Raw genomic sequence first — 13,309 nt, forward strand, 5'->3', positions numbered from 1 at the left:
AAATCAGGCTGCTTTGAATCTAGGAACAACAGAATACATGTACATATATTCACAGTTATATAGGTTACTGCAGTATGCAATGTCGTTGCAATGCAGAGAATTAGTATAAATGTTTGAGGATAAAACATAATTTTAACAAACTTGCATAGCATGTTATTAAAGATAACAGTGAGGTTAATTGTGCTCAACAATACTGAACACCTAATTAGAACTTAGCATTATTGTATTACCCTTCACATCCCTTAGACTAATGAAAGCATGATCCAAAAGTTACTCAATAATGCAGAGACCACAGACACAGTACGCACCTCAAATTTCAAGTCAGACGAGATAGGGTGAGGCAGCCTCGTATCTTTTGTTCTGGGTTCTTGGAACTGCAAATGTTTTTCAAGGTCATCACAAATCTCTGTAGTTCTGTTCACTTTGTTCCTATACGTCCACATTTAAATATACAGTTGAAGTCAGAAGTTTACATACACCTTAGCCAAATACATTTAAACTCAGTTTTTCACAATTCCTGACATTTAATTGTAGAAAACATTCCCTGTCTTAGGTCAGTTAGGATCACTACTTTCTTTTAAGAATGTGAGATGTCAGAATAATAGTAGAGAGAATGATTTATTTCAGCTTTTACTTCTTTCATCACATTCCCAGTGGGTCAGAAGATTACATACACTTTGTTAGTATTTGGTAGCATTGCCTTTAAATTGTTTAACTTGGGTCAAACCTTTTGGGTAGCCTTCCACAAGCTTCTCACAATAAGTTGCTGTAATTTTAGCCCATTCCTCCAGACAGAACTGGTGTAGCCGAGTCAGGTTTTAAGGCCTCCTTGCTCGCACACGCTTTTTCAGTTCTGCGCACAAATTTCAGTCATACGAGCAATGAGGAAGGAGGGACGTGGCGCAGGATCGACTGAACACCGCCCTCAGTTCATGGTAAGCGCACTGTCATCCAGGGATGTGAAATCAGATTGAGGTCAGGGCTTTGTGATGGCCACTCCAATACTTTGACTTTGTTCTCCTTAAGCCATTTTGCCACAACTTTGGAGATATGCTTGGGGTCACTGTCCATTTGGAAGACCCATTTGCGACCGAGCTTTAACTTCCTGGCTGATGTCTTGAGATGTTGCTTCAATATATCCACATAATTTTCCTTCCTCATGATGCCATCTATTTTGTGAAATGCACCAGTCCCTCTTGCAGCAAAGCACCCCCACAACGTGATGCTGCCACCCCCATGCTTCACGGTTGGGATGGTGTTCTTTGGCTTGCAAGCCTCCCACTTTTTCCTCCAAACATAACGATGGTTATTATGGCCAAACAGTTCAATTTTTGTTTCATCAGACCAAAGGACATTTCTCCAAAAAGTAAGATCTTTGTCCCCATGTGCACTTGCAAGCTGTAGTCTGGCTTTTTATGGCAGTTTTGGAGCAGTGGCTTCTTCCTTGCTGAGCAGCCTTTCAGGTTATGTCGATATAGGAATCGTTTTACTGTGGATATAGATACTTGTCTACCTGTTTCCTCCAGCATCTTCACAAGGTCCTTTGCTCTTGTTCTAGGATTGATTTGCACTTTTTGCACCAAACTACGTTCATCTCTAGGAGACAGAATGCTCCTTCCTGAGTGGTATGATGGCTGCATGGTCCCATGGTGTTTATACTTGTGTACTATTGTTTGTGCAGATGAATGTGTTACCTTCAGGCATTTGGAAATTGCTCCAAAGGATGAACCAAACTTGTGGAGGTCCATGATTTATCTTCTGAGATCTTGGCTGATTTCTTTTGATTTTCCCATGATGTTAAGCAAAGAGGCACTGAGTTTGAAGGTAGGCCTTAAAATACATCCACAGGTACACCTCCAATTGACTCCATTTAGCCTATCAGAAGCTAGTTGGCTAATTGCCTAAAGGTTTGACATAATTTTCTGGAATTTTCCAAGCTGCTAAAAGGCACAGTTAACTTAGTGTATGTAAACTTCTGACCCACTGGAATTGTGATATGGTCAATTTAAAGTGAAACAATCTGTCTGTAAACAATTGTTGGAAAAATTACTCATGTCATGCACAAAGTATATGTCCTAAACGACTTACTAAAACTATAGTTTGCTAATATGAAATCTGTGGAGTGGTTAAAAAATGAGTTTTAATGACTTCAACCTAAGTGTATGTAAACTACTGATTTCAACTGTAGCAGTCACTGATAAATTATGCATTAGAAATTCTCTTTAGCTCAAGGCCACATCTGAGAAAGAGGCACCTGAGCTCATCTAATGAAGTAATAGTTTAGCAGTGCTGTGCCACACTGCATTACTACCAGTGTTGGGTGTAATCGAATTACAAATTAATTAATTACTGTGATCTAATTACTTTTAGTACAAAAGGTAGTGCAACACATTACATTTTTGTAATCAGATTACACTTAATGACTTTGATTTAAAGTCCCCTAATAAATCCATAGTAAGAGAGAAAAGCATGCTGCTGGGTGAATTACTTGTGTGCGATTGTGAACAATGAGGAAATATAGGCACTTTTTAATTTGTTAACCAGAAAAACAAACTTTTCTGTGAAAAGTGTTTTAGAAATAACTTGAAAGTAAAAAGTAATGTCATTACTTTTTGTTGACGTTATCAGTAAAGTAATCTGATTCTTTTTTTAAAGTAATTATTGTAGTGGATTACTTTAGTAATTTACCCAACAGTACTAACTAGGCCAGGGCTATTCAACTTAATCGACAAATGGGCCAGATGGAAAAAATCCAAAGGGCACACGGGCCAAGCCAGGATATTTTGTTATCAAAAAGCTTCTTCTTACAGATATTGTGTTATAGCAGGCCTATAATATTTGTTTACTATATAAATAAAACACCTGTGTTTTATAGCTTTAATTTAATTATTTTTTATTCTGAGAAATAGTTCTACCTAGGAGGAAATTCTGGGCAAAAAACTGACACAGAATTAAATAAATAAAATCATATAAAAATTACTTTCAAAGTCTGAGTAAATCATTGTGATTATTAAAAACTTTTGACTTTTCAAATTTGTTGACCAAATTAATTGTCACAGTCACGGTGAGTTGCCATTTTTTCCTGTGTTTGTTTTCATTTCCCCATGTGTCGCTCAGCTGTCGCTGAGCAGCCGTGATCAGCACTGCCATGACTACCTCGGCTGATCGGCTGATCAGCGACAGCTGTGATTCATTTTCCTTTCTCTATTTAAACTCTCCAGTGTGTCATGTTTATTGCCCGATTATTGTGTAGTGTCTGAGTTACCTCACTCTGTCTCTGCGCTCTGTGTGTGTTTCTCCAGTGCCAGTTTGTCAGTTGGTTGGATTTATTGCCTGTCCTTGGATTACTCACTCATCGCTCTTCGCTGTGCCGGCTGCTCGTCCGTCAGCTCATCTCGCCAGGGGCTCCAGTCTCACCAGTCCACCCCTCTCCGCTGGTCAAGTGCACGGCTCTCACCACTTCCCCTTCCCCGCCAGTCAAGTTCAAGTTTCACTCTTCATCTCACTGCAGTCGGTGCTCGTTGACTTCTTCAATTCTGCTCAGTTCATCATTGCAGCTTATTGTTATAAACTGAGAACTGTTTTCCGCAACTTTGGTCCTTCATTAATTCCAGTGACAGAATAATCCGGCCAGCATTGGACCTTAGTGGAGGATGCCAGTTTCATGCTGCCCTTGCCCAACAGGGAGTGTTGCTGGGGCGCCAACAGGAACAGATTACCTCCACCAATCATGCCCCGGAGATGATGGCTTCTCAGTTGGTTGAGTTGATGTCTCTGATGCAACAGCTTCACCAGACTCCTGATTCAAATCCCATACCTCCTGCCTCCAAACTTCCTGGTCCTTCTCTGGTGATGCCCCGCAGTCAGGAACAAGTTGAGCCCCGGTTGAATACTCCCATGCCATTCTCTGGAGAAGATGGTTCCTGTTGAGCGTTTCTCTCCCAATGCTCGATGTACTTCTCGCTGCAGCTTTCTTTCTTCCCTACAGAGGCTTCCGAGATCACGTGTGTCATTACCCTCCTGGCAAGAAAGGCACATGATTGGGGCACCGTCATGTGCGATAATTGTCACGACTGCGTTGCTTCATTTCTAGAGTTCAAGAATGAGTTCTGTAAGGTGCTCAACCATTCTACTCTGGACACAGATGCTTCTGCAGCTGGAGCGACAAAGCACAATGGGATCAGTTTCTGCATGGGCTATCAGATAACATCCTTGACGAGATCTACGCCTTGGACCACCCTACATGCTTTGATGACTTGGTGGATCTAGCCATCCATGTGGATAATCGACTTGCCCTTCGTCGCCGCCGCCATCGATCTCCACATCCCTGGATGACAGTGCGCTTACCATGAACTGAGGGCGGTGTTCAGTCGGTCCTGCGCCACATCCCTCCTTCCTCATTGCTCGTATGACTGAGCGATTGACCAGCTACCGGGTACTTCTATACCACGGGGCCAACTTTACTCAATTTCGGTTCCGGAGAGGGAGGCCAAGGAAAGTGGGCTCATTTGTCCAACGTAGCCTGCTGCCCGGGGGGGCGACCATACTCAGGCCTTGATTAGACAGAGATTCTGGTGGCCATCCCTCGCCTCCAATGTCCATCAGTTTGTGGCTGCCTGCCCCGTTTGTGACACCAATAAGACCTCCCAACGCCCTCCGGCGGGGCTCCTCCAACCACTGTCAGTCCCTTCGAGACCCTGGTCTCACATTGCCATGGATTTTGTTACTGGTTTACTCCTGTCCCATGGCAACACAGTCATTTTGACCATAATGGACCGGTTCTCGAAGTTGGCTCATTTCATCCCCCACCCCATATTGCCATCAGCAAGGGAGACAGCGGTTGAAGTCATTAACCAAGTCTTTCACCTCCATGGCCTCCCGTTAGATGTCGTTTCCAACAGGGGGGCCCAGTTTGTGTCTAAATTTTGGGCAGAGTTCTGTCGACAGCTGGGGGTGAAGGTAAGTCTGTCTTCTGGGTTTAATCCCCAGACTAATGGTCAGGCAGAACAGACGAACCAAGACTTGGAAAGGGCGCTGCGATGTATGGCTTCTCGGAATCCCTCTTCTTGGAGTTCCCAGTTGGCCTGGGTTGAGCATGCCCACAACTCATTGCCTCTATCGTCTATGGGCTTATCGCCCTTCCAGTGTTGCCTGGGATATCAGCCGCCTTTATTTCCAGAGCAGGAGCCTGATGTCATCGTTCCCTCTGCCTATGCTTTTATTCAGAGGTGTCGACACACCTGAAAACAGGCCAAAGAAGCCCTCTTGAGGACTGGCAACCGTCACAAGACTCAAGTCGACCAACACCGGTCTAAGCCCCCAGTTTATGTGTGTGGGTAGAAGGTTTGGTTGTTGGCCAAGGACAACCCACTCCGACTCCCGTCACTTAAACTGGGACCCAGATTCATCAGCCCCTTTGCCATCACTAAGGTGCTCAGTCCAGTGGTGGTTCGGCTCAAATTACCCCATTATCTTAAGCATGTTCACCCATTTTTTCATGTTTCTAGAATTAATCCGGTCTTCCATTCTGATTTACATTCCGCCGCTCCCTTCCCACTATTCTGCTTATAATAATTGTTTGCTTACAATAATCATTGCTGCTTATTGTTAATAAACTGAGAACTGTTTTCCACATCTGGGGTCCTTCATTAATTCCGGTGACATTAATGAATAGAACTTTCTGTTTCTCCAAACTTACGCTTGTCAGTCGTCCATGATTTTACGTCTTTAATCTTCCCCTTCCGTCAAAATGACGGATGATGATTATTTGTAGCGCAACCCCTAAAAGTGTTTAAAAACCCTGCGCTCATGCATGAGACACTGTAAAAACATCAAGACATGGCGAAACATCTGTTTAGCGCAAGTTTGCATAGGAAAACAATTGTAAAACAGAGTGAACAGACACAAAACGTGTTCGATGTAAACAACCCCCAAGACAACTGACAGCCTCACTAAAAGAGTATCACAAGAAAGTTGCAGTGGGCATACGTCAAATGCGTTTATATTCACTCGCGGTCAGAAAAGTATACTCACAAAGGCAACGCATTCGACCAGGCACGTTCAACCAGTCAGATTCTTTAAAAAATAGCCTAGTTCAGGCCTATTCAACTGGCAGCTGAACTAGGCTATTTATTTTATTTTATTTTTTTTTATTTTTTTTTTCCTTTTTCTCCAAATTTGGAATGTCCAATTCCCAATGTGCTTTTAAGTCCTCGTGGTCGCATAGTGATTCGCCTCAGTCTGGGTGGCGGAGGACGAATCCCAGTTGCCTCCGCGTCTGAGATCGTCAACCCGCGCATTTTATCACGTGGCTTGTTGAGCGCGTTGCCACGGAGACATAGCGTGTGTGGAGGCTTCACGCCATCCACCGCGGCAACCACGCTCAACTCACCACGCGCCCCACCGAGAACGAACCACATTATAGCGATCACAAGGAGGTTGCCCCATGTGACTCTACCCTCCTTAGCAACCGGGCCAATTTGGTTGCTTAGGAGACCTGGCTGGAGTCACTCAGCACACCCTGGGATTCAAACTAGTGAACTCCAGGGGTGGTAGCCAGCGTCTTTACCACTGAGCTACCCAGGCCTCCGAACTAGGCTATTTTTTAACTAATCTGACTTAAGGCCCAAGTATCCTTTGTTTTTGCACATTATGGATCAGCTTGCGCCTGGTCGAATGCATTGCCTTTGTGAGTAAACTTTTCTCACTGCAAGCGAATACAAATGCATTTGACGCATGTCCACTAAAACTTTTTTGTGCAGGCACTTGTGTCAGCGACGCACACAGCTGAGGACTGCGTGCACAGGTCATAAAAATCTAGGCGGTGTGCGGTCAAGACGCATGGCTGTGCTGATCATGCAAGTCAAGTCAATTTTATTTGTATAGCACTTTTCACCACACACATCGTTTCAAGCAGCTTTACAGAAAATCATGCTTTAACAGAAAATGAATCTGAAAATGAAACTGTAATATCTATATAAGTCTTAGAGTCATCATTATGTAGTTTGATTAAATATGATTGTAAATTGTGTATAAAAATAAATAATTAAATAGTTAAATAATAATTGTATTTAGAAACCCAGTAAGCAAGCCGAAGGTGACTGATACAATTTGCATCACACATACTGTGCGCAGAGCGATCCGCAATGCAGACACCCAAAGTATACTTTGGCCTTTATAATTTAGGTATTCGCCAGTAAATTTGCATTGAGCTATTCTTTCTACACTTAAGACCAGAAAATACTGGGCTGCATCAATCTATTTATTGGGGTTCGAGGAAAATACAGAAGGCAGAGGACTCGAAATTGGAGCTGAAAAGGTCATTTTGAGTATCATGAGCAAGGGGCCCTTGTGAATAAAAAAACATGTTCTCTTCATCATCAACATTCTGCACTGAGGCCCCAGAGAACAATTCATCTTTTTCACTTAATGTATACTGATAATCAAGAGGACAGAGAGGGAAGCAGGCTAATTCATCATCCCATCTGCTGATGGGTAATCACGGCCATTAACCCTTTCCTGCTGACTAACCACAGGCCTAGAAAAAAACAAGGCTTTGGTAAAAAAAAAAACGTAAAATACCCTTGCGAAAATTTATGAAAGTAAATAGAAAGTTAAATCAATCAGATTGTGGAAAAGTACTGTATGTACACATATATGTACATTTTACCCAAAAATCTTTATGTTAATAAAGGCTCATGGACATGTTATCCTTTAATTTTTTTAAAATTTAAAGTTAGATTATATGTCATTCCTAATACATTCAACAAACTAGGGCTGGGCGGTATGGCAATATATATCTTCGCAACGAAGTGTCAATCGCTAGAGATTTTTCTTTATTGTGTATATTGCTATATGTAAATATCCATGTGCATAGCATGGTCTTATCTATCAATGGGCAGGGCTTCACGTGAGAACTGTAAAATCTGTGTCGTGCAATGATAACCACTTGTGGTAATACAAGCAATCTATTGTACCACCTCAAAATGAAGCACGCAAACTAATATAATGAAAGCCAAAAGATGCACTCCACATTAATTCAAAAAAAGTTTGCAAGAAGTGTTTATATTTAAGTGGATATTTTTGGCAAAAACTGTTTATTTTAGTTGTATTTTTTTTTTTACTTGTATATTATTTTCTTTGTTGCATTATTATGAGAAGACCTTAAGTTTCTTGTGGAAAGTTTATAATATTAATAATACTGATCAACAAAATATCAGACTGAAATGTGACATTATGTGAAATTTAGCATTATGGTAAGGTGTTTTGTAAAGTGATTTGTTGTTTTTTTTTGGCAAGTTCCAAATAAAGAGAAAATTATAACAGAAATTAGTTTTCATTTATAAAGTATTTAATTCACTGACTGGATCCAATAATAGGCTTTACATACCCAATACACACAATATGGTTATTTCTTATATAAACCCATTTTTATAGTTTTTGTTTTAGAAAAAATTATCAATATTGTGATATAAATCATTATCGTGATATAAAATTACTCGTATCATGATATAAGATTTTGGTCAAATCACTACCCCTACAATCGAACTATACCCAATTCAAACCTTGTCTCGTAACAACTCGACTAGTCAATTATGAAAATTGGTAGTTTTGCACATCCCTAATAGAAAACAATCAACAAATAGAGTTTCCAATCGATACAATAGAGTCATATAATTTTAGCTAGCCTCTTATCCAACACTTTATTTAAAAAAAGGAAACCTCAGTGAACAAATTTGTTCACTCATTCCATATGTTTTAATGTAATTCAAATGACTGATGCATGTCAATAACCTGTACTACGCTTCCCTGGATTCGTTCCAAACCTGGATGTTTTCTTTCTTCAGTGTAAATACACAAAAGTAAGGCCTATTTACACTTAAAATCATGGTTAGGTTTAGGGTTTGGGTAAGAGGCTAGACTTTATGGATAGGTTTAGGTTAAGGGTCAAAATTAGGAATTAAGTAAAATCGTAATACACATCGTTTTTTGTTCATTTATTTTTCTCAAGGGGAGTAAAAGTCATACGTTTTTGTACAAGCCAACTTTGATTTATTTCGGGCTAACTCGATTTATTAATATTTCGTCATCCTGCACTAATTATTACAAATTGTCATTAGACCAGGTTACTTAATTATTATCTACAAGTTAACTTCAGACTGCAATAAAATAACCAAGGCTCTAGTATCACACTGAACATGAAACAAGGAACACTGAATTCATGGGTCAAGCAAGAAAATCGCCTGGTGGAGATTTACTGGGCAGGACATACTGTAACTCAGGACTGTGGGTCCTAGTGAATGGGTAATAAATTACAGAGACACAGGGGCTGGGCTCATGTCGCCTCAATGCACAGTCTGACCCCAGATTTGTATTTGCTTGAGTGTATGCTTTCATTTCATGCGCATAGTGACATTAAGTTATGATGGTTCTCCCAACCACTCCTCCCAATCCAAATGTGTGGTACAAGCTCAAGAATTCCTCAGTTATATTCTGCACTTCTCTCTCCACAAATTGTTAACATGCACCTTCAATGGTTGTGACAGCAGGAGCAAAAGGCAGCTCTCAAAATCTGCTTCATGTTTTCAGTTGGGCAAACCAGATGCCTCCTAGAGGTAGCAACACCTGAAGCAACAGAAAGCCACACTGTCACAAAAGCTCTATCACCTCAACATGTGACCATTGAAAACAATGTTATCTCCAATCAAAACACAATAACAACCAACAAAACACCGGGCGTGAACTCTGTACCCACACAAAATCAAGATGCCCCATTTTTTTTGGAAGCGGCTTCAGTTGAAACTGAGTGGTGGAAATTGAGTCAGAGTGTAGAGAGAGGGGTTAGACTGCTCCCTAGAAATCATATTTCCTGTCATCTGGAAATAATGCACTTAAGTTGCATGCACGCACACAGTTACGACTAAAGCATGCTGAGGTCTCTCAAGGAACAGCCGGTCAGGTTAGGTTAAGAGGCTACCTTCTACAGCAAATGGAAATTATGTGGTGGTTTTCTATTATAGCTGTGCAGAGACAGGGGTAAACAATAATCTGGGGATTTCTTTAGAGATACAGCTGAGGTTGAGGAGTATGTGGATCTCCTATACAGTGGAGTCCTACAGAAAGCTGGGATAATGTTCATGATAACAGTTCTGTTCTGATTTTGTAATAAAATCTGATTTCATTCTTTAAAATATCTCCAAAAATGTATGGCTGGAGGTCATTTGTTAGCTATGTGATAACATTTTAGTAGCCTCAGACAGGCTAAAGCATTTATTATGGTAGTATGTCAAATAAAAAGTGTAAAGTATGATTGTCTACTTAAAGGATAATTCACCCAAAAATGAAAATTCTCTCATCATTTACTCACTTTCATGCTATTCCAGATTTACATTTACATGCATTTGGCAGATGCTTTTATCCAAAGGGACTTATAGTGAACGTATAACAGGTACAGTCCCCCGAAGCAACCTTGAGTTAAGTGCTTTGCTCAAGTACACAATGGTGGTGGCTGTGGGGATTGAACTGGCAACCTTCTGCTTACCATTTCTATGCTTTAGCCCACTACGCCACCACCAATCACTAAGATGTTTGTATGACTTTATTTCTTCAGCAGAACACAAATGAAGATTTTTAGAAGAATATCTCAGATCTGTAGGTCAATACAATGCAAGTGAATGGTGACCAGAATTTTGAAGCTCCAAAAAGGAGATAAAATCAGCATAAAAGTAATCCATATGACTCCAGTTTTTTAATCCATGTCTTCTGAAGAGATCCAATCAGTTTTGGGTGAGAACACATCAAAATGTAACTCCTTTTTACTATGAATCTTGACATCTGCAGTCTCCTTGGCGATCATGATTTCAAGCTTGATTACACTTCCTAGCGCCATCTAGGGCTCTGCTGCATGCTCAAGCACAAGGAAGTGTAATCTAGCTTGAAATCATGATTGTGCCTAGAGACTGCAATGGTAAGATATACAGTGAAACAAGGAGTTCCATTTTGGTCTGTTCTCACCCAAAACCAACTGTATCGCTTCAGAAGACATTGATTAAACCACTGGAGTCTGATGGACTATGTTTATGCTGACTTTATGTGATTCTTGGAGCTTCATTTTTCTGGCCACCATTTAATTGCATTGTATGGAAAAACAGACATCAATATATTTTTTTGTGTTCCGCGGAAGAAAGAAAGTCATACGTGTTTGTCTACTGTAAGGGTGAGTAAATGATGTGAGAATGATTATTTTTGGGTGAACTATTCCTATTAACTAATATGGTCAAAGGAGTTATTCTCAACTTTTCAACAAAGAGCTATGGAAACAAATCTTCAACCAACCTTCCTCAGATTTCCTTCCTCTGGGACACAGATCCCCACTTCTGTGGTGTTTTTCCCAGGTTAAACCCCGGTAAAATCTGCAGAAAGTGATTGTGAGGTGCCTTACCTTTAGGGTGATCTTCAGGCTTATTTCATGAAAGAAAGAGCTAGTGATGCAACTCTGATTCCACATCATATCAAACCCAAGCAAATGCAATTTAAATAGCTCAACACTGATCACCTACCCACTGCTTTGATGATATATCCTTTGGGTGACCTCAGTGCCCTACGCATCCATGCTTCCCTGAGCACTTCCAAGTTATTGGCATTGCCCTGGACGAGAAGCACGTAGTTCTTCAGCCACCCCTGGAAGTACACTTCAGCCACTGCTTTAACAAGTCTCTTATTCCAGAAGCTTCGCGAATTTTGAGCTTTAAAATCCGCAAACACATCCTGCCCGCTAGTGCTACTCGCGCTGCATTTGGTGTCCTCGTCCCGACTCAGAATAACAGCGAGCGACGCGGCTGACAGTTGAACCGCCCTTTGCTGCAGAGACATTTCTATTCGTCCTGAATTAATATCACGGTCAAATGAATTTTAATATACAATCTTGGAAATAAGACCACATATTTCGGCTTACTTAACCCAAGTGTATGCGGCGTGGTGTGTAAAACCACAGTTTGAATGTGTCACATTCCCAAAGCGCAGTCCTCCGTCCAGTCTGTCCGTACTCTGTCTCTGTCTTCCAGTGTCTACAGACTCCCAAGGCAACCGCGTAGGGGAGGCGCGCGAGCAGCTGCTTACCAATGAAACAAGCGCCCCATAATTATTAAAGGCGTGTTCTCGTCTGGGCTGGTACTGAGAGGAAACTGCAGGTAGTAAACAAATAATAGTGGGTGGAAAATTGTAGGTTAATGAGGCTTTCTGCAGAGATTTTGACTGCTGCGTTTTTGTAAACTTTGTAATGATTTGTAATTACACAAATGTATATTTTAAGACCAAATTGTTGACATTAAACTTTGTGAAGTTGCCAAATTTGATAAACGGGGCTGTGAGGGATAGACTTCCAGTCTCAGCAATGGGCTGTACGATTGTATAAAACGGTGATGATAGTTTCCAAAAATCTTACGTAGATTAAAAAAAACTCCACAAAACAAGAGTTGTGAAAATTAGATGTGTTCTAAGACATTTATACAGGTTTATATAGTGAAGAGAAGTCTATCTGTCACAGCCTCATTTTCATTCACATCAAATCGAATACCAAACTTCCCTACAATAGTATGCCAAAAACAGTAGTATGAATTAGTTTGTCAGAATCTTCAGTATTCATGAAGCAGTAAGCGAGAAAATACCTACTATTTCCGGTGAGATTCTGAAGTGCGGATCGTCTAGACACTTTACTATGGGGTTGTTTTTGTTTCATATTAACATACAAATGGGAAGAGATTTACAAAAAATAAAAAGTTGGTTCACAAATAAATTGAATCAGATCCACAAATAAATGTAAGGAGTTTCACAAAAATGTAATGAATTCACATATAAAAAGAATTAGATTTTTAAATATTTGTTAGGAGGTTTCACAAAAAATAAAGTGAGTTCACAAATAAATAAAATGAGATTTGCAAAGAAAAAAATTATTTACTAATATATTTTTTAACTCACAAACACAACTCTAATCATGTGCATTTTTTTGTGGATCGCTTCCTGTGCATTTGCGGATCGCTACACTTATTTGTCGATTTTGAAACAAATCTAACGTCAAGACGATCACACAAATCTACAAATAGGTGGACTCCACCCATCGTCTACTCAAGCCAATCAGATAACGGCCACATTACTCGGACCAATCGTAGCACATTCTATCTTCAACCAATCAAGCTTCGATTTACTATCAGGGCAGGACCAGAGTCACAGCGCTCTCATGAGCATGGAATCAAGCACATACAGATATGCTCCAAGGCCGCAAACTTTTAAAGAAGTGGACATCATCAGAGGA

The 13,309-nt window shown here is 40.6% G+C and overlaps 1 protein-coding gene across 1 annotated transcript in view; it reads right to left on the reverse strand.

Moving 5' to 3' along the window:
- Window positions 1-12,066, reverse strand: part of LOC127412473 (storkhead-box protein 1-like) — a 36,863-nt gene extending 24,797 nt beyond the window's left edge. The window contains exon 1 of the mRNA XM_051648864.1: window positions 11,559-12,066. Within this exon, the coding sequence (XP_051504824.1) occupies window positions 11,559-11,871 (313 nt within the window). The 5' untranslated portion in view covers window positions 11,872-12,066. The remainder of the gene's footprint in view (window positions 1-11,558) is intronic.
- Between the last annotated feature and the right edge of the window lie 1,243 nt (window positions 12,067-13,309).

The sequence above is a fragment of the Myxocyprinus asiaticus genome, chromosome 21 (assembly GCF_019703515.2).
Source record: "Myxocyprinus asiaticus isolate MX2 ecotype Aquarium Trade chromosome 21, UBuf_Myxa_2, whole genome shotgun sequence".
Taxonomy (NCBI): domain Eukaryota; kingdom Metazoa; phylum Chordata; class Actinopteri; order Cypriniformes; family Catostomidae; genus Myxocyprinus; species Myxocyprinus asiaticus.